Raw genomic sequence first — 26,697 nt, 5'->3', positions numbered from 1 at the left:
TAAGAAGTTAGTTAAGATGGGGCAGAAAGAAAAGACTGGTTCCGGCAGTTCAGCCCTAGGCCTTGAGCGACCAGCAGAATGTCTGGATGGTTAACCTCAACTGAAAAACAGCTCTGAAATGGAAAACCCTAATCTTGGACTTGGGTAGAACAACCAAGAACCGCCCACTCTGGCGGGCTGCCCCGCCTCCTGGCGTCCAGTCCCGCCCCCGCCGCCGCCGCGCCCACGGTGACCATAGCAACGCGGTGGACGTCCGCCAACGGCCGCGGCCGGGTCTGGGGGCGGGTCTGGGAGGAGCTGAGAGCGCCTGTCACATGACTCCGTGGGCGGAGCTTGTGCGGGGACGGCCAGAGCGTGTCCCGAGCCTCCGCCGCCTAGGCCGGATTCGTGAGGAGCGGAGCGGAGGCAGCAGCGAGGCCGCGGGTGCCCGCCGGGTGTGCTGAGCCGCCGCCATGGGCAGTGAGTGTGGTGGCCGGAGCGTGAACCGCGAGGGCCGCGGGTCCCTTCGGGCTGTGGGCAGTGGAGTCGCTTCCCCGGTGGGGTCGTTTTGGGGGCGGGGGATGCGCAGGCCTCGCTGGGGTAGCCGCGGACGGCTCGAGCTGGGGACCTCCTCCAAGGCTCCTCCGGTCAGCCAGGCCTTGTCCGGCGGGTCACGGGGACCCATAGGTCCCGATTTGCTCCCCTTAGGAGGCCAGGAGCGAGGATGGCGCGGGGAGGCCATTGGCTGGGGGCGGGGGGAGTTAGCACACTCTCCACGGCTTTGGACCACTTGGGCTTTTTCTGGATCTTAGGAAACTCATTAATCTTTAAAAAAAAAATATTATTCCTGAATCACGCTTTCTTGGTGTGTTGCGATGAATAAGTCTCCCTCATGTAAAAAAAAAAACGTGATTCATAGCCTGTATTTTAGGGGAGGAAAGGCGTGTGATCGGTCGCAGCTCAGCATTTTCCTTGATTAATTCTTCCCAGTCATTCTGTAGTGTTCATTGAAAACTGTTAAGTTGGTGCGCGCGGTATGGACGAGGCCTCGTATATATTTATAAGAGCCTTCAAGGGCCCTGCCCAATCACTCACCCTCATGTATAGCCACACAAATACTTACCTAGCAGTTGACATGTTTGTGTATAAAGGGGCACGTTAACTGCGTGTCCAAGCGATGCACCCAATTGGCCAACAGTAGACATTTGGGGGAGATTGGGAAGGAAATAGATGAGACCCTTGGCTTTGAATTGCGAATAAAAATAGAATTCTTCAACACGGGGAGAGGCAATACATGGCGGCACGCAACAGCGTTGTTTGAACCTGAATGCCAGCATGGTAAATCATAAAATGCCAAGAGATCTCGAGTCGCCTGGATGGACTGAGATGGGAAGGAAAGGGAATAAGGAGACTCTAAGGAGTTTCCTGATGCGACCCATAGTTTTGCTTTTTGTTTATTACAGGTGAATGTTTTCAGATTTTAGATTTACTTTCTAAATAGTCCAAACGTACTTAGATAACAAACATGACAATTACCAATTATAACTCCAGGTCAGTGATTTCCCCTTTTTGGAGTCCCGCTGGAGTAGAAGGCAGTGCCTATCCCTAATCCTTGGTTTGTCTTTGATTTACTGCAGAAGTAGCCTGGGAAAGCAGTACTTTCTAATGAAATGTAGTTACCATTCTCTGAGCTGATTCTTGTGTGTAAGCAAGTACTTTGACGTAGTTGCTTAGAGAATGACCAACCTTGACATGCAGCTAACTGAAGTGAAGTAGGGATTGTGGAGGTTAAATGTCTGTAGGAGAGGCTCCTGGGTTTGTTTGTTTGTTTGTTTTCCCCTAGTGAATGTCAAGCTCCTACCCTACTATACCATTCCTGGGAAAGGTTCCCTCTGCTATTCTACTGTCATTAATTACATTAGCTAAGTACTGTAATAAACTATGTTTGCTTATTTTATATAGTGATGATCCGATTATTTTCTGTTCTGCATATATGTAAAAGGGCTAGGTTTAAACCTGAAGAAGCAAAGACGTCATGGTTCATTACTTATTTTCCTTGTACTCAACAGCTATCTGGGAGGTTTTGTTTCTTGTAGAGTCCCTCACTTGAGCTTGAGAACCGTATGATTATTTAATTTGGGTGGATGTGGTAGACTGCTGTTAAAGAAAATTTGTTTTTGGAACCATTCAAAGATACATTTTTTTTAAACTCTATAATTTTTTTTCTTACAGTCAAGTTTTTAGAAGTTATTAAACCTTTCTGTGCAGTTCTACCAGAAATTCAGAAGCCTGAAAGGAAAGTAAGTATAATATTTTAGTAATATAGCAGGTAACAGAGTGACTGACTTTGCAAAACCACCAAGGTTGATATGCTTATCCCAACCATTTCTGGCTGTCAGTGGAAAAACTGTTACCTCCTTATTTTTCAAACAAGTGTAAATCTGTTTTTTTGTTTTGTTTTATTTTGTTTTCTTTCGTTTGAGACAGGGTTTCTCTGTGCAACAGCCGTGGCTGTTCAGGAGTTCTCTCTGTAGACCAGGCTGGCCTTGAACTCAGAGATTCACTTGACTCTGCCTCCCCAGTACAGGGGTGGGCCACCACCACCTGGCCTGTTTTAATTTTTAAGTTACATTTATTTTTCTCATATGTAAGTGTCTGTGCCTGTGCACCAATGTACTATGGTGTACATGTGAAGGTCAGAGGGCAACTTTTGAGAATTGATTCTCTTCTCAATAACTGTGGGTCTTGGGGAGGGGAGGAGGAAGAGAAGGAAGAAGGGAGACTGGGAGACCAAGACAGAAGGAGGGAAGGAGATAGGGAGAGAGATTAAGACTAGGCAGGATTCTCATTCTATCAAAAATGTTTGGGGTTGGGGATTTAGCTCAGTGGTAGAGCGCTTGCCTAGCAAGCGCAAGGCCCTGGGTTCGGTCCCCAGCTCCGAAAAAAAGAAAAGGAAAAAAAAATGTTTTAAGTTACAGTGTTTCCAACCCAAGTGGTTCTTGGCCTTTGTGTTAGTTAAGATACAGAACACGCTGGGCCATGTTGGTGCTCTATAATTTCTTTATATAGGATTTGTATATGACTAGCTAGTGGTACAATCTGATGGATAGGTTTTCTATCTAATAAATTGCATTGGGTAAGGATAGACCACCCATATTTTGATTTCTTGTTTGGAAAGAACTAGCAGGGATCTGTTTTGAAGGTGTAACAACTAAACACATTGTTCTTTAGTCACTGAGCATATTTGGAAGTAAGACATAAATTTCCAGAAAAAATATTAATTTCAAATTTTCCAGTTACCACACTATCCTCCTACTTTAAGCTCTTAGGGAATTAGTAACAAATAGAGACAAAGAGATTGATGAGACTTTGTCAGACTTGCTGTTTTATTTAGAGGCACTTTTAATTTTTAATGACTGGAGACGGTAGAGATGGGTACTCAGTTATACTTTATCCTAAAGTGTAACTTTTCGTAGTTTATGAAATACCCCAGGATTCCCGTGTCATCGTTCAGTATTTCACGAAGTCCCCTGTCTGTCTAAACTCGTGGATCATCGGGTGTACTTTGCTTCCTCTTCAGTTCCTTCTACCCTGTGGGGCGTGCATGAAACATGTCTATATTTAAATTATCTTTCTTGTGGCAGCACGTAGGAGCTAGTTGGAGATACAGATTTAACTATTACAAGCTGTTCTTGAGTCTTTCAAATAGATTCCAGATAGCACCAAATAGATCAAAAACCTTAATGTAACAAGGGAATCCTGGGCTGTGAGAAGAAAGAAGAGAGAACGCACCGTAGGTACCGGTCTATGCAGAGACCTTCTGGATGGGACTGCAGTCACTCAGAGGATAATGTCAACAGTTGACAAAAGGAAGTTTATGAAATTAAAAGTTTCTGCACAGCAAAGGAAAAGGCATTCAGAGACAGACTACAGAATGAGAGAAAATCTTCACTAGCTGTACATCTGACATGAGGATTCATATCTAGAATATACAGAGAAGTCAGAAAACTTAAAATTAATTCCTTTTGTTTTGCAAAGGAAAGACTTATGTTTGAGATGCTTGGCTGTTTATTTTAGCTGCAACAAGTTAGGTTATAGGTGCATGCCCCACTGGGGAATGGTTATGGTACCTTAATGTGGACTTTTGCTTTGAAATTGGTTTTTCTTGGTTTTGATTGATCATTCTTTATACTTCTGTTGTACAGATTCAGTTTAGAGAGAAGGTACTGTGGACTGCTATAACACTCTTCATTTTCTTAGTATGCTGTCAGGTATGTAATCAAACTAGTGAGTACACATCTGTATTTTAAGGTTTTGATTAGTAAGAATTAGAAAAACTGATAAATATATTGAGTGTTGCTTTTTTTTGTAAGATTTATGTGTGTGTGTGTGTGTGTGATGTGTGGTTGCCTATGGAAGCTGGAATTGTGTGTTAGATCCCCTGGAGCTGGACTTTCAGGTCGTTCTGAGCTGCCCATTGTGGGTTCTAAGAATTGAACTTGTGTCCTCTGGAAGAGCAGTCAGGATACCTAGCTTTTAAGTCATCTTTTCAGTTCTGAGTTCTGCCGTGTTTAATTTTTTGTAGTCTGGGTGTCAGACTCAGGATTTGTGCTGTGTGCTGAAGTGTGTTGAAGTGAGCATTGTCATGGTCCGCACCATTGTTGTGATTACCATGGTTTGTTTTGTTTTGTTTCCAGATAGGGCGTCTCTGTACAGGATTTCAAAGCTCTCCTCCGGCTTGTTTTGCAGACCAGGCAGGCCTCTAGTACTGCCCAGTTTATTATTGTGTGGATGTGTGTGCAAGTGCACGCTCTAGCATGTGCGTGCACACCTCGAATCATGGCCTGTGTGTGGAGATAGAGGACAACTGTGGGAGTGGGATCTCTCCTTTCACCCTGTGGGTTCCAGGGACTGAACTTAGGTTGACAGGGTTGGCGACAGGTACCTTAACCTGCTGAGCTATTTTGCTGGTCCACACGTTGGAGAATGAAATTATCAGGTCATTAAATACTTTTATTTATGTACTTGATTTAATTTTGTTTTGGATGGTCAGGAAGAGAGTAGTTTTTGTTGTTGTTGTTTGTTTTTGTTTTTAAATTCAGAAAGTGCAAAGAAAAAAGCATGCATTTATATTTCTACCATATGCTTTTAACATCTCTGAAGTTGTCCCTTCATTAAAAAAATCAACTTTAGGGAGTTATATGTACAAAGTAACACTTTTAAATGTGCATTTTGAAGAATTTTGACAGATGTGTGCATTGAGGAATCTGTTACCTAAGTTGGTACAGAACCTGTTTGTTCCCCTCAAATGTTCCTTGTAACTCTTGATCCTCTATTCAGCTCCTCAGTCCTGCGCAAGCTCCCACCTGCCCTTCTTCACTGTAATTTTCTTTTCTAGAATTCTACATACATGTTGTTGTGTTGTCTGTAACATTTTAGACGTTTATTCATGTTGTTAGCGTGCCAGCAGTCTTATTTCTACTGTGAGTGTATCATGATGCCTCACTTATACACTGGACACTTGGCTCGTGTGCGGCTTTGTCTGACACAGGCTGCTGTGAATGTCTGTGCACAGGTCGGTCTGCTCTCAGGCATTAGGCTGTCCTAATAGGTGGGATTTTAGTTTGAATTCCCTTGATAAATGGTACTGAGCAACTTTTTCACGTGATATATATTTGGTATAAGTTTGTCTTTTGTAAAATATCTTTCAAGTCATTTGCCTATTTTAAATTTTCAGAAGTGGTTATTGTTTCATTATTGAACTTTGAACTTGGTTTTGTGGATATAGTATATGTTTTTTTGTCCAATAAAAGTATAAAGATTTATTTTTACCACCACTTTCTCTCTCTCTCTCTCTCTCTCTCTCTCTCTCTCTCTCTCTCTCTCTCTCTCTCTCTCTCTCTCTCTCGTTTCTTTCAAGACAGGGTTCCTCTGGGTAGCCCTGGCTGCCCTGGAACTCTGTAGACCAGGCTGGCTTCGGACCCAGAGATCCACCTGTCCTGTTCCCGCCCCCCACCCCCAGCCCTGCCTTCTCCCTGCTCCCCCCTCAGTGCTGGGACTAAAGGCCTTGCCCAGCATCATTGCTGTTGTTGTTGAGATGAGCCTCTGTGTAGCCTCTGAAGGCCTTGTGAGCTGCAGCCTCATGAGTGTCACAGGACTGCCACTTACCTAACCCAGCTAAGGAAGGCTTTTGTTCTCTTTTGAGACAGTACCTCACTGCATAGCCTCGCTGGCCTGGAGCTTGCTATGTAGGACAAGCTGCAGGCTGCCTCCAAATCACAGAAATCCTCCTGCCTCTGCCTCCCAACTGCTGGCATTAAAGGAATTCATCACTATGCTGGGTCAGACCAAGCTGAGAAAATTTTGCCTGTTGTAAGGTCAGGAAGATTCTTCTCTTGTGTTCTTCTGAACATTTTAGCTCACATACTGTCTTGTGATCTTTGCCAAGTTAATTTTGAGATGTGGTATGAGATGGGGATTGCTGATTATTTCTTTCTACAAAGGTATCCTGTTGTTCTAGAACAATTTATTGAGAAATTTCCCAACTCTTTTGAACTCTTGAACTCTTATTGAAAACCAGTTTTAATATAAACACATCTTGATCTCCTGTTTTCTTGATCTATATGGACATTTTACAGTAAATTACTTATATTAATACCTGTAACGTCAAAGTAAGTCATAATTGAACGGTGTCACGTGAGTGTTCAAGAGGAGCCCTGAGATGAGATGACTGTTGGGGAGTGTGCTGGCTACTCTCTTGTCAGCTTGGTACAAGCTAGAGCTCTCTGAGGAGAGAACTTCAGCTGGGAAAATGCTTCTCTCAGATCCACTGTGGGATGGGATGCTGCTGCTCAGATGTTTCCTTCCTTCTTCTTCTTCTTCCTCCTCTTCCTCTTCCTCTTCCTCTTCCTCTTCCTCTTCCTCCTCCTTCTCTTCTTCTTCTTTTTCTTTTTCTTTTCCTTCTTCTTTTTCTTTTTCTGACAAGGTCTCACTATGTATCCTACTGTTCTGGAATTCACTGCATAGACCAGGTTGGTCTAGAACTCACAGAGGTCTGCCTGCTTCTGTCTCCTGAGGGTTGGGACCAAAGGCACACACCACTGTGCTCTGTTCTTGCTCAATGGTTGATATAGGAGAGCCCAGACATTGTGGGTGGTGCATCCTGAGGCAGTGCTGCTCCTGGGTGGCATAAGAAAAGATGCTGAAGGAGCCATTCAGCATGACTCCTCCATGGCCTCTGTTCCAGTTCCTGTCTGAGTTTCTATTCTGGCTTCTCTGGAAAATGAAGTATCCCTTTCTTCCTCAAGTTGCTTTTGGCCATGGTGTTTTTTCATGGCAATAGACACCCCGATTAAAACAGGGGATACAGGGGTTGGGGAGTTAGCTCAGTGGTAGAGTGCTTGCCTAGCAAGCACAAGGCCCTGGGTTCGGTCCCCAGCTCCGGGAAAAAAAACAAAAAAACAAAAACAAAAACAAAAACAAAAAAAAATCCCACCAACAACAAAAAACCAAAAAAACCAGGGGATATGAGTAATTAGCGCCATAGATAGATAGAGAGGCAGTAGCACAGTGGGCCCCTCGAGGAGAGTTGAGGCCTCCGTATCAGACCGTGTGGTAGGTCTCTGAGGACAGGAATCATGCCGTGTGGGAGGAGGGAGGGTCTCTTCTTACACATTTTGAGAACAGCCTGAGCCTGTGGGCTCTCTATTCCTAAGCAGGAGGCGTAGAAGAAGGGTAAGGAGCCAGGTTTTTGGCCCTCAGTGCTCACCTTGATATAAACTCACTTTTTAGGCTGGAGAGATGTTGGGATCTGGGACTCAAATATCTTAGGGTGCCTGTTGGTATCTGTGACGGGAGAACTGCCTGAAGTTTTGTGTTCTGAGCAGGAGCTGGAGTCTGACATTACATTCTTACACGAGTCAGGAAACGTCCTGCAACTTTGTTCTTTTTTGAAAATCACCAACTCTAGGGCTTTTATGTTTCCATGCAAATATCTAGAATCATGTGTATTTTTGTAAAAAAGCACATTTGGGAATATCATACACACACACACACACACACACACACATGCACACACATACACACACATTCACACGTGCACACACACGCACACACATTGACTTATGTTGATTTATGAGAATTGTCATCTTAGAAATACTGAATCTTTTAATATAGAGATCAGCAAACTTCAACCTGTAAAAGTGCAGATCAGATCGTGATGTTTTGGGATTTAAATCATTATCCAGATCCCAAGAAGAATGACTTCCAGGCCTAGTGCCGCAGGCCTGCGTGTGACCTCAGTTCCTCTGGAGGCTGAGGCAGGGTCTCAAGGCTAGCCAGGACAGGTTAGCGAGACACCGTCTACAGAGTTAAAATGAGGACAAACAAAAACCCAGTCGCTCCCTCCCTAACCCTAAGGGCTTGTCTAGTTTGGATAAGCCCGACATTGAGTACCCCTAACAGAAGTACCCACCTCCCTGACATTTCCTACTAGAAACCAGTGCCGTTTCTCAGGAATGCCTGCCGCAGCCCATTTATGCTTTTGTGTTACCTACTTTCCCTGTGTTTATGTAGTTGCTACCATGATGCTTTTTGTCTTTCACACGTTTGGGCAGATCTGTCCGGTGTGGGTGATGTCAGCTGAATATAAAACAAGTTCTAGCCAGTTTTCTCTAGCTTGAGGGAATGGTGGGAGGTGAGATAAGCTGAGATCATTACATTAACTACTTCAGGGCTCTGCTTGGAGGTCTTTTCCCTCCCTCCCTCCCTCCCTCCCCCTCTCTCTCCCTCCCTCTCTCCCTTCTTTCCGTTGTTGTTACTGTTGTTGTCGGCTGCTAGCTGTGGAGGTCTATATTCCATTCTGCTCCAGGTCATTCTTCCGTTTTCAGACGTAGCATAGCTCCGTGGTCTTTAGTTTTATTCTAGAGACTCACCCCGACCGCTCAGCACCCCTTCCTCTCAGCTGCTGTTCCTAATTCCTCTGAACAACGCAGGGAGAGTGATGGTGCCAATGGCTTGCTGATGTTCAGTGTGCTGCACCGTGGCGCTCTCTTCTTGTTTAGCAGCTGTGTTAGTCACTTACCCTGGCCTGCCACAAACCACCTGGCAGAAGCGACCTCAGGAAGACGGCATGCTGTATGGTGGCTCACACCTTGAGGGTTTGCTCTCAGTCCATGGTTGCAGAAAGGCGCCGTGACAGGAGCATAGATAGGGCGGTGGTCACATTGTGTCTACTGTCAGGAAGCAGAGAGAGATGAATGCAGATACTTCACCCGCTTGACCCTTTGACCTGCTTGAGTACTTGATCCAGCCTAAGGGTTGGTGTCTCCTGCTTTCAGGATGGCGCCTCACCCTTCAAACGTCTCTGAAAATACTTTCCTAGATATGTCTGAGCTTCCTTCGTAGGTGACTAAATCCTGTCAGTTAACGCTCACTGTCACCCACTGCAGCTGCTGTGTGTGCCTGCCTGTCCTGGGGCGTTTAAATCCTGATTAGCCTTTACTCTTTCCTTGTCTGTCCTTTCTTACGTGCCTGCCACAGCCGGAAGTCCTGTGATGTGCCTGAACCTGCCATCTTGTTCCCTTTCAGCACCGAGGATGAACTGTGGCCCTTGAGCTTGCGAGGCAGATCCTGAGCCAGATCTCAGACCTGTTCCTGGAGCCGTCTCAGATGTGCCTTATTTAGCCTTGGCTTGCCACTGCTTTTGAAAATCCCTACTGCTTGTTTTCTACATCTGCATGCAGTCAGTTCAGGCTTCCGTCAGAACACGGGATGTGTGGGTTTTCAGAGAACTACATGTAGTGTATTACCATGTGCCAGGTTTGCTAAAAGAGAGACTTTACAGAAGGTGGACGGAGCATTTCTCTGGACATTTAAGGACTCCTGAACCTGGCAGCTCCAGAGGAAGGACGGAGTGTAGTTCAGGGGCTTAGATAAGGGCTGCCCTGTAGTGCTGTTCATTCCTACCCAGGGCTCTCAGTCTCACGTCTCTCAGGTGAAGGCTATTCACGGACACCGGGCACACACTAGCCATGCCTTCTGCTTTACCAGTTTGTTTCATTGCCTAGCTTAGTAAGAGTTCAAAGATCCCAGAGATTTAGTGATTTAAAACTTCTGGCAGCAGAGGTTGGGGATTTAGCTCAGTGGTAGGGCGCTTGAGGCCCTGGGTTCGGTCCCAGCTCCGAAAAAAAAGAAAAGAAAAAAAAAAAAGGGCTGGAGAGATGGCTCAGTGGTTAAGAGCACTGACTGCTCTTCCAGAGGTCCTGAGTTCAATTCCCAGCAACCACGTGGTGGCTCACAACCATCTGTAATGGGATCTGATGCCCTCTTCTGGTGTGTCTGAAGACAGCTACAGTGTACTTAATACATAATAAATAAATAAATCTTAAAAAAAAACCAAACTTCTGGCAGCATATTTTGGAATTTAAAAGAACATTTAAAATTGTTTTACAGTTTTTGTTTTTTGCATTTATGTGTGTGTGTGTGTGTGTGTGTGTGTGTGCGCATTTGCTGAGGTATGAGAGTGTGGTCACAGACATGTCTGTCACGATGTTCTTTTCATATGGTCCTCATGCTTATGTGAAAACATGATTATCAACCAAGGTAAATTCCTCAGTCCCTACAGATTTCTGAAATTAGCACTGTAAGTTTCTTTGTGCATCAACCTGCATTTTTGAGAAAGGAATGAATCATGTTTGAGAAGGGGGTTTCTGCAAATGCTGTTTCTTAGACATGGGTTGTCATGGAGATGTGTAATAGCCCAGTTGTAAAGGGCCTACTCTGTATGCTGTATGTGCCAGGCTCTGGGTTTCTCCCCAATATGCTAAGGAAACTAAACATGGGTCATGTAATAGGCAATAATTTGAAGGGTTTTTCTTTCCTTGTTTTCTCCCACTCTCCTTCCCCCTCCCTCCCTCTTTCCTTCCCTCCTTCCTTTCTTTTCTTGTTGGCTGTTGCTGCTTCAGTCTTCTAAGTGCTGGGATTACAGGTGTGGTCCATCAGGGCTACCCAAAGACCTTGTTTGTTTATTTCTGGATTAAAAGCATGTATCGGGGTATAATAGATTGCTCAAAATTCAGGGCTATCCTGGGCTACATAGCAAGTTGTAAACCAGCCTGCATTATGGAGTGAGAATATTGTAAAAAAAAAAGAGAATGGGTGGGAGATGATGTCTTGTGATAGAATATTTGATAATTCCTAAAAAGAATAAGGAAGAAATATCAATCATAATCTCACTTCTTAAATATAACCAGTATTTAACCCTTAAAAAGATGTCTTTCCCAGTATTATTTTCTGTACGTATTCTTAGAGTTTTGAAGTTATACTACATAGGATTTTGAGTTTTAGTTTTTACTTTTGTTTGTTTGTTTAAGACAGGGTTTCTCTGTGTAACAGCCCTGGCTGGCATGGAAGTTGCTCTGTAGACCAGGTTAGCCTTTAACTCACAGAGCTTCACCTGACTCTGCCTCCCAGGTACTGGGATTAAAGGTGTGCACTCCTGGCAGGAGTGCTAAAGTACTTAGAACTCACAAGCAGTGTCCAGCAGGCATCGTAGGCCAAGCAAGTGTGTCTTCATGAAGTGCAGTCAGCCTGCAGTAAGTGTCTCATGTGCTGGTGTTTCAGATTCCACTGTTTGGGATCATGTCGTCGGACTCTGCGGATCCCTTCTACTGGATGAGAGTTATTCTTGCATCCAACAGAGGTACGCACTCCTGACCGCCATCCTCCCGTCAAACAATATCTCACTATGTAACTGGCCTGGAACTCTTTATGTAGATTATGCTGCCCTCTCCCTCTGAGATATCCTCCTGCCTCTACCTCCTCAGTGCTGTGATTAGAGGTGCGTGCCATCGAGACCAGTTTACCTGTTGTATAGAGGCTGGACACTGGCCCGGTTTGATGGTCTAGCTGGCCTGTCTCAGACAGCACACACACTGTCCTGAGAGCCTAGGTTGCAGTGGGACAGCTGCTGAGCTGTGTGTCCACTGGCGCTGGAGATCTGAGCCTTTACCCACTGACCGAGCCACCCCTCAGCCTTCTCCTAGCTCGGGTTCCCACAGAGACCCATGGTCCGCAGAGTCGGGAGGGGATGGACTGGAGCTGGAGTTTAATTCTTAGACCAGTGGGAGAGGAAAGCGTGGGCTAAAGCCCTCAAGTGTGAGACAGCAGGACACACAGACTGGGAGATTGTGAGGACTGAGGGATGCCAGCAGTCAGGCTGCCCAGCCAGGCTGGCTCATGAGGCTGCTTGAATTTCACAAATGGCGATGCATGCTTGGGGGAATACTTTGAAAGGATGGCAGGTTTTTGGTAGTTGATTTTTAGATTATAGGAGTAATATTGGTTCATTTACTAATTAAAATCGTGTGTGTGTGTGTGTGTGCTCACACAAGTGACAGTGAGCCTGTGGAGCTGTTCCCTTAACATGGGTCCCCGGGATTGAACTCAGGTGCCAGCCTTGCCTCAGAGCACATTCCTCACTGAGCGTCGCAGCAGCCCCACCCCTTCCTGCCCTCTGCCACACTTACTAACACTTTCAAATACGCTGGGTGCACGCAGCCCACCCTCCTGCCGAGTCCCCGCTCCATTCTCATGTCTTCTTCCCCTTTCTTTAGTTTATATTGTGGGTGTTTTACCTGCATGTATGACCGCGTACCATGTAGGCCCATGGAGACTCAAAAAAGTCCTCTGGAAGTGGAGCTGCAGATAGCTGTGAACGCCATACGGGTGCCGGGAATCAAGCCTGAGTCCTCCAGAGCTGCCGAGCATCTCTCCCGCCCCCTTGTTTTGTTTTGCTTTGTGACCTAGTGGGCTTGGCGTGCAGTTGTTCACGGGGACGTGAGTAGTCACCAGCGACCTCTGGTGACTGCTGAAGGCAAGCGTTGAGTGGTGTAGTCTTGTGCACACTGTTTACATGCATCAGTGTCTCCTGTGGGCTCATGAGTGCCACAGCCATAGGGTACATGTAGGACAGCATGTCCCAGCCTGCCTTCCTCCCATTACCCAGCTCTTCCATTCCTCCCACCCCTTTCTCTGAGATGTCCCTGAGGTGTGGATGGTGGTGGTGATGCCGTCCTTCGTCTTGAAGGCTGAATGGAGTAGCCGCTTGTTTTCAGCACATTGTTCAAGCACTCATCCTTGTAGAAGCACAGTCACTGTAGGGGGCAGCCACTTTGTTCACAGAGCCGCACAGCTCTGATATGTGCAGTCCCTGGTTCTTGGAAGTTTTCTAGTGTCTTCAATGCATCGGCATTTATAAAAAAAAAATATATATATATATATATGAGACCCATTCCTGGGATGTGGGTAAGTTTCAGATAATCATCCAGATCTTTCCTCTGCGTATATATTCATTTATACTTACATTTATATGCTTAAAAATAGGCTATACATACCCAAATCCATATATTCACGCAAGTATACATACGTACTGTTCTTTTTTAATGTCTTCAGTGAGTTACTTTATTTAATGGGCATATTACAGTATGAGAATATAATGTAATTTATTCAATCATTGATTCAACAAGCATTCCTTTTTTTAAAAAAGATTTATTTATTTTATTTATGTGAGCATACTGTAGTACCAGAAGAGGGCCCTGGATCCCTTTACAGATGGTTGTAGGCCATCATGTGGGTGCTGGGAATTGCACTCAGGATCTCTGGAAGAGCAGTCAGTGCTCTTAACCGCTGAGCCGCCTCTCCAGCCCCGCCAAGCATTTGTTGATCTTACTGTGTGTCACTTGCTAAGCGTAGCACCTAAGCCAATATCCTGAGCCTCCCAAGGATTGCTCACCTGCGATCCTAGCACTTAGGAAGTAAAGGCAGGAGAATTGGGACTTCAAGGTCATCCCTGACCACATAGATAATTCGAGGCTAGCCTGGGCTAAATACCAAGCCTCTGTTTTAGAAACAAATAAGGTTTGATGAGATGGTTCAGCAAAGTTAAAGCCCCTGCCACCACGCCTGATGATCTGAGAGTTTATTGTCCAGGACCCACACCCACATGATGGAAGGAGAGAAGTAACACAATGCAAAATTGCACCGTGTCAGGTGTGTGCCCAGACACACACACACACACACACACACACACACACACACACACACACACACACACACGCATACACCAGACTAATAATGTAAATAAGTAATAAAGTAAAAGGTTTATATGATCTGAAGAGAAACTGGACTATAACAAGTAAATAAATACGATAAAAGTCTAAATAACACCCAATTATAGTGTAAGTTTTAAAAACAATGATTTAGACAAAAATCTTGGAAGCTCTTCCTTTTCCCTCCTTCCCTCCCTCCCTTTCTGTGCTGGAGATTAAATACAGGGCTTTGCATTTATGCTAGGCAGGGGTGCTAGCTACAGCCCACCTCTGTTTACTTACTTTTTTAAATTTTGTGTTGCGGGCAATTAAACATTAGGGCCTTACATGTTAGACTGTATTCTACTACAAAGCTATATTATATCATATTATAAATTACAAATATAAATGTATTTGTGAATAAGTGCACGAGTGTGTCAGTCTGTATTTAGAAGTCAGAGGACAACTCTCAGGAATCTGTTTTTTCCTCACCCCATGTGGATCCTGGAACCTGCATTCAGTGCCATTACTGACTTAAGTCATTTTGCTGGCCCAGGATATTGAACTCTGGGCTCAGGTTCTCTAAAACTTAGCTGTACCTGCAAGACCCAAAAGGTTTCTTTTAAGAAGGACTTCATATTTTAAGTTTAGAGTTTATAGAAATTTAATATTTTTATAGCATAACACTTTTTACCCACTGTATTGTTGCTGGTTTGTTAATAAATGATCTTTAATTCATGTTTAAGGAATCAGTGGAAATTTGGTAATATTTAAAACCTTTTCTTAAACGTTCAGGGCTGGGATGCTCTAAACTGAACTGTATTAGGTATAAAAGTTATTTCTTCTTTGTCCCTTCCTTTACAGGAACGTTGATGGAATTGGGTATTTCCCCAATTGTAACATCTGGTTTGATTATGCAGTTGTTAGCTGGAGCCAAAATCATTGAAGTCGGAGATACACCCAAAGATAGAGCTCTGTTCAATGGAGCCCAGAAACGTGAGCAAACATAAAATTAACGAGCTTTTCCCAAGTTTGAGTATGGTTGTGGTAAAGATGTTTCCTAGTTTTTGGGTTTTACTATGTTTTGTCTTTGGTTGTAAGCATATACTCCTTTTTTGTCAGTATTTGGTATGATCATTACCATTGGGCAAGCCATTGTGTATGTCATGACGGGGATGTACGGGGACCCTGCAGAAATGGGTGCTGGGATCTGCCTCCTTATCATTATTCAGGTAAGACGTCTTGGTTTTCATATGCTGGTAGACTTTGGCACCTTATCTAACAGTTCTTCTGGTGAATGACAGAAATCAGTTCCTACTGAATTATTTAGTTACAATATGATTACTGAAATGACTTAATAAATGTGTTGATGTAAAAACGTTTATTCTAATAGCTTCACAGTCTGTCACTGTTATGGATGCTGCTCTATCATTGTTCTGTGATGTTCATTTCCACATTCTGAGGTCTCTGAAATCAGCTGTATTCCCTCAGGTAACAGTACATTCCTGTTGTTGCCAGCCAAGTGGCAGTGGTTGGGTATTGGTTGCCTTTGGGTGGCTGTCACCTTGGCCATAGTGGCTGGGGTTAGCATCCTAGCTGTTCCTTTATGCCCTGTAGGTACAATTGATGTTTGAGTTTACTTGTTGGCTGAAATCACTTGAGAAAAGTGATTGTGAAACCCAGCATTGAGGCACACGCCTGGAGTCCCAGTTGTTGGGGGGTTGCAGGAGAGGATTTCTTGAACCACCAATTAGAGACAAGCATGTGCAGCATTAAACTGTTATCACGGAAATGAAACTTGCTAATCTCAGAAAGTGCATTAACAGCGAGCTGGCTGAAAAAACAGCGTCCTCGTCTGAAGTGAATGGGTGTAGTGAGGCATTTGTTGTAGTTTAGTGGGCAGCCCTCAAACTGAGAGGCTGCTTGCTTTTGCATTATGAGTGCTTAGATTTTAGGGATTTACCAGAGTATCTAGTCCTTTTCTTTCTTGGTGGAATACAAAATTATGATGTTCTAAATATAATTATGTATATACTCACATCCATGTGCTCCATGGAGGATAATTTATTGATTTATTTATGGCAGTGTCATGTAGCCTGGGCTGCCCTCAGACTCAGGAGATAGCTGAGGATGACCTTGAGCTTTTGCTCCTCCCACTCGTGTGTCCCAGGTGCTCGAATCACTCATACACGCCATGCCATGCCTGGTTCACGTGGGACTGAGGCTTGACCCAGAGCTACAGCTGCAGATCCAGCCTCTGCGCTTCTGGAATGGATAGTTCAGAGCTGACTTTTTCAAGACCAACATAATTTTGACTGTATTAATATTCAGAGGATTTTTTTTCTTTTTAAAGTTTTAAGTTAATAAAATATACATGCTAGAGTCCTGGTTAGCGTAGAAATTTACTTTATCTACTGTTTGAAATTAGAATTAATTTAGGATTTTTTTCCTAATAGTTCAAAAGATCAAGCTCTTATTTTTGAAATAGTCTCCAATGCCATTATTTGAGAAATAAATGGCTATCTCATTGGGTATAATTTACCATTTTTTTCTTTTCCTTCTTTCCTTTCTTTCTTTTATTTCTTTCTTTCTTTCCTTCCTCCCCTCCCCTTCTATCCCCTCCCCTCCCCCCTCTCTTTCTCTCTCTTTCTCTCTCTTTCTCTCTTTCTTTCTCTCTCTTTCTTTCTTTCTTTCTCTCTCTCTTTCTTTCTTTCTTTCTCTCTCTCTCTCTTTCTTTCTTTCTCTCTCTCTTTCTTTCTTTCTTTCTTTCTTTCTTTCTTTCTTTCTTTCTTTCTTTCTTTCTTTCTTTCTTTCTTTCTTTCTTCCTTCTTTTTAATAAGAAGTCAGGGATCCTGACTCAGGTCAAGGTTAGCCTGCCAAGTGTCTGTTTGCATGGTTAATAAGGATGGCCTCTAATAGGCTATCACCGTTTTGTCTGTGCTCCAGGGCCAGATTTTTAATGGATTATAACTTGCTAAGGCCTAGTGAGTTCACTTGCAGTATAAGTTGTGTTTCCCAAGAGGATAATAGTTCCTTTATTTCTCCATTTACAAATCACTTGTTTGACACATTATAGCCTTTGGGACTTGGCTGGGGAGAGAAGATCCTCTGGACACTGACTTTAGTCTCCTTCAGTGCTCAGGGTTTTTACATTGATGGTGCAGTGCTGAAGAGGCCACTGATAGGAAGGACATCATGTTTGCTTTTGTTTCTTTAAAGCAGTGTGTGTCAACCCCTTTGGGGATGAAGGACTCTTTCACAGGGTTGCATATCAGATACTTACATTACAACTCAAAGCAGCACTAACATTTCAGTTATGAATGAAGGTCATTTTATGGTTGGAGTCACCACAGCATGAGGAACAGTATTAAAGGGTCACAGTGGGGAAGGCTAAGAACCCCTGGTTTAAAACATTTGCTTCATGCAGCCAATAAACTTTTATGTTTTAGAGTTGAAGGTTGGATCCAGGGCCTTGAGAACACCAAGTACACATTACCTCTGTGATTCTCCCTTAGCCTAAAGTAGCCTTGAGTTAAAAAGATGTTCAGAACTAGTATTAGACTCTTGGAACATTCTGTACCAGTGTAATTTCTCTGACCTTCCCGTAAACTAGACTTAGAGTCATGGAACGTAACTGAGTAGCTGTTGAGGTAGGTGGCCTTTACAGCACAGCTCGTTAAGAAGGAAAGGAGAAAAAATATGTATTAACTTGTTGGCATAACTGGTATATAATGTGATGAGTTCTTTTAGTGTTAATGTATAAAGAAAAATGCCATGTTTGATTGTTGGTGGGCGGTGACCCATTTGTGTCTTTTCAAGGGGTTGCTCACATGGAAGATTTGTGGCTACCCTGAAGAGCCATGATTGGATCAGTGTGTGTCCACCTGGGAGCGAAGGGTTTTGAAACCCGTTTGCGTGCTGTTATGGAAGGCATTTCTCACTCTGTTCTTGTCTCGCTCACATAGTGCTTCTCCCACTAATTGGGCTTGAAATCTAAATTGGGTCTTGATTGAAATTAAAAACAGAATAGTAAGTGTCATTGCCCATGGCACATAGTAAGGGTGAGTATGTTTTTGGCAAACTAAGTGGCAAACTATGGGGTATGCCCACATGAGGTTGACATCCAGTGTGATTTCACATCCACTCAGGTTCACAGGGTGCACTCCACATGTACTGCACACTTGGTCACCGTTCTGTCCTCACTGGGCTCCATGGAGATGCTGCCGCCATTTTCTGATTCTTCTTTCTCTTACACGAGCTCACATTTGTTTGTTTGTTTGTTTAGTTTTTATTATCTTTTCTCCTATTTCTCAAATTGCACAAACCATTTCTCATTCAGATTGATTTACACATTACTCCTGTGTGGAAAGATGAGTCTCATTTCCAAAGGGCTCTGTAGGCCAACATTATTCTGCATGGGGGTGGGGTGGGGGACACTCAGGTAATGTAGAACTTCTTGTGTCTTTGGACAGATCATCTATCAAAACCATGCCTGACTTATTTGTGAGTAAGTACTGTCCCCTGCGGTGGGGATGGTTGCTATATTTATGACTGGAAATACTCAATGGCCATGACTTAACTGTGCTGAAAATAAAAACCAGCCCTAACTTCTCTCACTTTGTCAAAATGTCAAACAGTACAAGGCTGCCATGTTCTCTCAGGAGTTTGAGAACTCTGCCCCTTTTCCAGTTGGTTGTAGACAAGTTGGGCTTCGCACAGGCCCTGAACTGGCATGTAGGGTGTTTAAGGCGAGCGTGCTCAGACGGTACTCTGCAGTTAGTTCATTGACAGGGACCGTGGGTAATGAAGGGGCTGCTTGAGCTGGGGGGAGTCAAGGCTACTTTCTGTGGGAGCGTGTAAGGTAGGGACCTGTGGGAGAGCAGGGCAGGGGCTCCAGCATGCCTCATTTCCTCATTTCCCTCTGGGTGAGGTTATGTCAGCCTAGGAGCCGCATGACTGAAACTTGACTTTATTGATACATGTTTTTATAGGCATGTCTTCTCCAAGAACAGCCATGAGTTAAATATGTTTTCATTAAAAAAAGAGCTTGAAAACACGGTAAAATCTTAACTTTTCAAATTTACATTCAATCTTTGTCATAATAAGTATAGAATAAATTTTCTATATTATTGTTGTGCTCTAGGTTTTGGCTAATTCTGTACATACTGTGTTATATAGAAAATATATACAGTCCTTTGTAAAAGGCGTCAAACTCATTTCTTAGGAGTAGAGGGTTTCTTTTAAGGTTTCTGTAATTTATTTGGCTTTTTACTTACATGGAGGTATTTGGATTATTTTCTGTTTCTTCATATCAAATGCTAAGTTGTAATTATTATTCATCCCCTCTCCCCATATGGGCACAATTTAAACCCTGAGGAAACTATTGAGATGGTATAACTGAGGTGAAATGTCTGCTGTATAATGAGGCAGTGTTCCTAGTACCTTGACTTTCAGAACTGCTCTCTGCCTAGTAGAGCAGGCCAGAGGCTGCGCCTACCACGGTGGTGAAGAGCAGCGCTCAGGTCTGACCTGGGAATGCACAGACTATGAAATAGCCTTTCGTCTGCCCTTCCTGAGTTTTTTCTTGCTTCCGCTTACGTGCATTTCTTTCCCCACAGTTGTTTGTTGCTGGTTTGATTGTGCTGCTGTTAGATGAGCTGCTACAGAAGGGTTACGGCTTGGGGTCTGGTATTTCCCTCTTTATTGCCACCAACATCTGTGAAACCATTGTCTGGAAGGCCTTTAGTCCCACTACCATTAACACTGGCAGAGGTACATTGCACAGTGACTGCAACTGCACGAGTTTTGCTGGATGAATGCTGAAAATGAGTTCATGATGCAGCAGCACATGCCTGTAGCCACTCCAGTTTGCTACCCCAGGGGACCAGGAATGCTAAATGTTAAACCTACTGAGCAGAGATGTGTGAAGTATACAATAGGAAGTCAGGAGAGTGCACTCTAACTCTGCTCATTTAAAGCTGCAGTGGTTGCGAACGGTATTGCAATTTTGTCTTCTGACCTTGCTTAAGCCATTGCTGCCAGAGCCATCTACCTCCCTGAGTGCAGCACAGGGACAGAAAGGTGGTGGGTTATGATTTGGCCGTCCTCAGGGAGCACTCACCCCCTTGCCTCTAACTGGCTTTATAATAGCATCTATGTCCTGCAGATGTCGTTCTTTCCCCATACCCCCTGCACTTCTCATGTCATCCTGCCCTGACTAGTCAGGGTCTAGTTGGATCCCGGCCTTAGGAAGGCAGCACTGGTAGTTTATGAACACCCTTGGTGCAGTGGGCTGCTGGCACGCGTGGTAGATAACACACCTACTGTGAGTCTGGTAGTTTGCTCTGCTCTGCTGCTGCTTTACCCCCACAGTACTTCCTCTGCTTCCCTAAGTAAAGGAGAGGCCAACTGTGTGAATCGCAGTTCAGATTATGTTGAGATTTGCCTCCCTGAGAGAAGTATGTTTAGAACCCACACACATGGTTATGCCATAAACTCATACGACATAGAGTCATAAACTGGTAAATTGACTTGAGGTTTAAGTTACTGTTTAGAACTCTGAGGCGGCTTTGGAAGAGGTCTCCACAGTTCATTTCTGTCTTGGTTTCTCAGGTACGGAGTTTGAAGGTGCAGTCATAGCTCTGTTTCATTTGTTGGCTACCCGGACAGACAAGGTCCGAGCCCTGAGGGAGGCCTTCTATCGGCAGAACCTCCCCAACCTCATGAACCTCATCGCCACTGTCTTCGTGTTTGCGGTCGTCATCTATTTTCAGGTGAGTGTGATGTTCTCACTGGTGTAGCAAGGGCAATGCTGTTCCAAAGGGAGGTTTCTAACAAGCGATGTTTCAAGAACCATTCTTTAAACTTTAGTTTAAAGGTGGAAACTATTGCCATAAAATAGAAAAAAACGGGAGGCTCTTGGGAGAGGATACAAGTTCTGTTGCTGGCTTGTCCCACCCCCTCTGCAGCTACCCTTCCTTCTGTGCGCTCTTTGATGTGTAGTTCCTCTCACTCTTAATTTCATTTTCAGGGGTTTCGTGTTGACTTGCCCATTAAGTCGGCCCGGTATCGCGGACAGTACAGTAGCTATCCCATCAAGCTCTTCTACACGTCGAATATTCCCATAATCCTCCAGTCTGCCCTAGTTTCAAACTTGTACGTCATTTCCCAGATGCTGTCTGTTCGATTTAGTGGCAACTTCTTAGTAAACTTACTAGGACAGTGGGCCGTGAGTATGTTTGTTTATTTTTATTAAGTATTTAAAATTTGATTTTATAGTTATATCTTTAGCTGATTGAGATAGATATTGAAATATTTTGAAATTGATTTAGCTGTACCATTTTGTTATTTTGAAAATTTGGTAAATGTTCTAAGATTAATATTTTCCTATATGGGAAGCATTTTTGTGTATCATTTAAATAGCTTTTTTAGGCTAAAAAAAAAAAAATCATAGAAGTGCTTTCCTAAAAGTGGTTTTCTGTCTTGTGGTCTCGTTGTTCAGAGACCTGGTCTCATGCTGTGGCCCAGGCTGACTAGTCTTCTTGCCTCAGCCGAGCTCTGTGTGTAGGAATCACAGGCTTGGGCCACCACATCTGGCCTCTCGTCACCTTGTTGTGTCTGCTATAAAGCTTTCTATTTGCCAAAAATAGGGAGAGGAGAGCTATTTACAGGTAATTGTAAAAATGGGAAGAAAGAATCATCTTTTTCTCTCTTTCTCTCCTTTTCCATGACCTGAATGGCATTAAACTAGCTTGCGTTTGACGAGGCTGGAGATGGACTTGTAGTTATTAACAGGACTGAAAAACAGATAGAGAATCCATTAAACCCAAAACAAAATAATCTCACATCTTTATTTTTATTTTTTTTTTATTTATTTATTTTTTTTTTGGTTCTTTTTTTCGGAGCTGGGAATCGAACCCAGGGCCTTGCGCTTCCTAGGCAAGCGCTCTACCACTGAGCTAAATCCCCAACCCCAGATCTTTATTTTTAAAGCAATCCAGCTAAAATTTGATCATGTAACAGCATTTCCCTCTTATAATTACAGAATTAAAAAAGGACAATTTCCTGTTTTTCTTTATTCATTTATAAAATTCTAGATTTGATTTGTACCAAAAAAAAAAAAAATAGTATTTGGAGCCCTCCTTTTTTTTTTGGAGCCCTCCTTGAAATGCAGTGCTTATTCTAGATAAGTGCACTAACGCGTGTGACCTGGCACTGAGCTCGGTTTTGTTTTTTTGTTTGGTTTGGTTTTTTGAAGCGTAGGCTGGCCTCAGACACTTGATCCTCTTGACTCAACTCTCTGAGTGCTGGGATTATTTATTTATTTAAAGCTTTTCAAGAAAAGGTTTTTCTCTATAGCCCTGACTTTGATCTGGAACTCACTTTGTAGACCAAGCAGGGCTTGAACTCTATGAGATCTGCCTGCCTCTGCCTCCCAGTGCTGGGAATAAAGGCAAGCGCCACCACTGCCTGCCTGGCTTGCATTCCTAATAGAAAAGTGCAACAGGGAGTTGAGAAACGTTTCAGATTCCAAATATAGTCAGAAATTAATTAGAATTTCTTCTATTTCTACCCTCAAGACTTTGTAGATGTATATTTTTAAAACTCACTTTTCTGTTAATGACACTGAATGTTTTACACAAAATGAAGTATATAATTCTGAAGGAATGAAGAACGCAAAGTTAACTCCTAAAATTGTAGAGGTTCATTGGCTATAGGGCTCGTGAAATGGCTCGGCAGGTAAAGGTGTTTTCTGCGCAAGTCTAACACTCTTGAGTTTGATTCCCAGATCCTATGAAGGGTGGTGGGAGAGAAGCAATTCCATGAAGCTGCCCCTTGACCTCCACATATGCACTGAGCTATACATATACCAACCCACAGACTACATAGTACATAGTACTGTGTACTATATACACACTACATAGTAATAAAACTTTGTTAAAAAGTTAAAACATTGTCATAAATTTTTAAAAATTCAAACATAAATTCTGGTTGCGACAACTGTTGTCTTAAATACTCCAGAGGCTAAAATAGGAGATCACTTCAAGAGTTTTGGGTTATCTTGGGCAACATAGTGAAACCTCATGTCAACATGAAGACAAGGGTTGGGGATTTAGCTCAGTGGTAGAGTGCTTGCCTAGCAAGGGCAAGGCCCTGGGTTCGGTCCCCAGCTCCGAAAAAAAGAAAAGAAAAAAAAAATGAAGACAAACCTTAAGGTCTATGGCATAATTCATTGTAAGGCACAGACTTGATACTTCAGGCCCTGGGTGTGACCCTCAGTAACAAATGGAAACCCCAGTGTTCTCAGCTAGAGTTGACTCTGTTTCTTGTTTCATAGGATGTCAGCGGGGGAGGACCTGCTCGCTCCTACCCTGTTGGTGGCCTGTGTTACTATCTCTCTCCTCCTGAGTCCATGGGAGCCATATTTGAGGATCCTGTTCATGTAGTCGTATATATTATCTTCATGTTGGGGTCATGTGCATTCTTTTCTAAGACGTGGATAGAAGTTTCTGGTTCCTCAGCCAAAGATGTAAGTATGTAGCTGGCCAAAAATAATTTTGTAAAATCATAGTGTTTGGGTACCAAAATTCTTTTATAGTTTTAACCTTTGTTCATATATTCTTAGACTTACCCCTAACAGATGAAAAATTGGTTCTTTTGAACGTGTACAATAGCTTTGTGATCTTTTAAAACTCAGTCCTACTCAAAAACCCTCTTTAGTATCCTCTTCACAGAGTTAATCAAGTGCTGCGAGCAGACACAGTAATGTGGGCAGCACTCGCCTGGCAGCACGGTGTTCATGGGAGCCATACAGTGCCAGTGTTGAGGGTCCTGTATTCTCGGGGTAGAAAGCAACCAAATGAGACTAGTGTAATTTCAGAAGTTTTCTCCCCCGCCCCCCTGTTTTGGACAGGTGGCCAAGCAGCTTAAAGAGCAGCAGATGGTGATGAGGGGCCACAGAGATACCTCCATGGTTCATGAGCTGAACAGGTACGTACGGTCACAGGTCATTTCTTCATAAGATAATTTTAGTCTTGTCATCTCTAAAGGTCACTGCTTTATTCGAATTTATTGTTTTCTGCTCATTATTAGAGAATTGAAATTTAACTAAAACTTGTCTTCCACAAAAAGTTGGCCCTTTTATAATCTTTTAAACTTACTTTTTGAAGATATTATTGCCCCTACCTCCTGATGTCTCAAATCCACAGCATCTTGTGTTTCTCTTACACACACACGCGCGCGCGCGTTCCTAAAACAAATGTGTATGTGAGTATGTATGTATGTATGTATATATATATTCCTAAGTAGATAAGTACAGTCTTCTCACTCTGTACAATGGCATCTGTGCACCTATGATTTTAGAGCTGTCCATTTGGATAAGCAGCTGGGGGGCCTCTCCCTGGAGAGACCGTCTCTCCTGCTCCCAGTATTCCTCAGTTGCCTAGTTCTTAGTGTTGAGACCCTTTCCACGTTAGCCTGTCTGTTGGTGTTGTCCTTATTCAGAGCTTGTGTAGGCAGGCCTCTTAGGGTTTCATTGCTGTGAAGAGACACCATGACCATAGCAACTCGGAAAAGGAAAACACTTACTTGGCGCTGGCTTAGTTTCAGAGGTTTGCTCAAACATGTGAGTCTGTGGGGGACACAGCTATTCGAACCACAGCAGCCCATATAGATTTAAATAGAGACTGTGCTTTCACTGCTCGCTGCAGCGTTAAATGATCATATTAGTAGTTCTCGGTGTTGGCCGGCTGCGCATGAAGCTATGAGGAGCTTCTAAAAAACACTGATACATACCCCCGGCTCCAGGAAACAGTATTTGGTCTTTCTGACAACTTTATTGAGATAAAATTCACATACTACTTAATGCATTCAGTTGAATTACATATTGTACACCCGTAACTCGAGCACCGGGGAAGCTAATGCGGGGCTGCTGCAAGCTAAAGGGCAGCCTGGGCTGTCCATTGAGTACCAGGCCATACAAGGGACCTAGTTGTATGGGGATTGCTATTTCTTCAACAGTTTCTTGAACTGGCACTAGTGTTCCTATCTTAATTTATTTTATGTATATGAGTGTTTTGCCAATGTGTACATATGTGTCTCGTTTGAAATTTTTTACCCCACAAGAGGCAATTTAGGGCTACCTATTTAAGAATATGAAATATTGTCATCAGATGTGATGCCACATGTCTCTCTGATCTTGAAAGTCTGCAAGTGTGGAGGTAGGATGTTATTTGAGATCCAGACGAAAACAAACCTCTTCCCCCAACCCCAAATTGTAGTCAGGCATGGCGGCTTATTAATGTAATCTCAGTATTTGGAAGCTGAAGCAGGTGGATTGCTATGAGTTCTAGGCCAACCCAAGGCTACAGAGAGAAGTTTGAAAATACATATACTATAACATATATGTATAGATTCAAATAGTAAATTTCAGTCTAAAATTCTAATCATCTGTCCTAAAGCTTGCACTGCCTTGTAAGTATTACAATTTTTAAAATTTGGTGGTTTAGATCATTGCCTTAATCGGTCTGTCTCCTCGTGTGTACACTTCTTTCGGAGGGAGGACTGCTGACAAGTTTATCATTTCTAGCAAAGCTGGAGGCTGCTCTGCTTCTGGCTACCGTGTTCTTCCTTGTTCCCCACTGCCTGACAAAGGTCTTTTGTCTTTTAGGTACATCCCCACAGCAGCTGCCTTTGGGGGTCTATGCATCGGTGCCCTGTCGGTACTAGCAGACTTCCTGGGCGCCATTGGCTCGGGCACTGGAATTCTGCTTGCAGTCACTATTATTTATCAGTATTTTGAAATATTTGTTAAGGAACAGGCTGAAGTTGGTGGAATGGGTGCTTTGTTTTTCTAAATGTTCATCTATTTCTTTGTGAGTGTGAAAGGGAAATATTTTGGCATACTGTTTCTGTCAAATGATGCTGGTTCCCCTTTCTTCCCGCAGTTTGTTGTTTTCAGTGCTAACCGCCCCGTTTCTGGAGTGGGCGGAGCTAAGCCTGTGTGCAGCATCAGTACCAGCTGCCTTAAAACTCAAGTTTACATTCTTTGTCGACACTGTCCATCTAGTGTTAGCCATGACGCTGGGAAGCCGTGGACCTGCCTGGCTGTTGGACAGACAGCGAGACTGACATGGGTCAGCTTTGCACACGACATTGAGAACACTGAGTACCCCTTGTTTAAAGATAAATGCAGTGCAGATTGCCAGCCACTTTCCAGTGTTTTGAGCTTCCCCAATGAGTTATGGAGCATTTATATCTAATGTATATTTTAGATAATTTTTATACTTTTTTAACTCATATCCATGTTCTCTCTCTTCCCTCACCAGCCCCACCCCTTCTTAATTCATCCTTTCCCCAAACTGCCACTCAGCCTGGATGGGCAAAAAAAAAATCAAGCATTGAAGTTATTTCTGTCACTGGAAACAATTGCTTCAAATTCCTTTTCTGCTTTTCATTCGTCCTCTTTTCCTGGTTGACAGCAATGAGTGCTGTCCAGCTGTACTGGCTATGCCTTCTACTTCCAATGCCCCAAGTGTTTTCCTCCCTCCCCTAATCCCCAAAGCAAGACCCAGTTCTCAAGCAGTGTCTGTAGTTGAGTGGAAGTGGGCAATGAGTAACTCATACTAGGACT

At 43.5% G+C, this 26,697-nt stretch overlaps 1 protein-coding gene across 2 annotated transcripts; it reads left to right on the top strand.

Annotated features, from left to right (window-relative positions):
- The first annotated feature begins 321 nt into the window (after positions 1-321).
- On the top strand, positions 322-26,457 carry Sec61a2 (SEC61 translocon subunit alpha 2). 2 transcript variants are annotated; one of them, XM_032885033.1, is made up of 12 exons: positions 322-459; positions 2,212-2,279; positions 4,185-4,250; positions 11,602-11,680; positions 14,931-15,062; positions 15,189-15,298; positions 19,685-19,838; positions 20,679-20,839; positions 21,097-21,294; positions 23,404-23,595; positions 23,980-24,056; positions 26,012-26,457. In XM_032885033.1, exons 1-12 carry the CDS (start codon positions 453-455, stop codon positions 26,193-26,195), a joined length of 1,428 nt encoding a protein of 475 aa, XP_032740924.1. In that variant the 5' UTR covers positions 322-452; the 3' UTR covers positions 26,196-26,457. The 2 variants fall into 2 exon arrangements, with proteins under 2 accessions (XP_032740924.1, XP_032740923.1); XM_032885032.1 differs by having other exon boundaries at positions 323-459; positions 25,735-26,457.
- Positions 26,458-26,697: the final 240 nt, after the last annotated feature.

The sequence above is a fragment of the Rattus rattus genome, chromosome 14 (assembly GCF_011064425.1).
Source record: "Rattus rattus isolate New Zealand chromosome 14, Rrattus_CSIRO_v1, whole genome shotgun sequence".
In the NCBI taxonomy this organism is placed as follows: Eukaryota; Metazoa; Chordata; class Mammalia; order Rodentia; family Muridae; genus Rattus; species Rattus rattus.
Note: the sequence above shows the minus strand (reverse complement) of the source record. Positions and strands in the feature narration are given on the sequence as shown.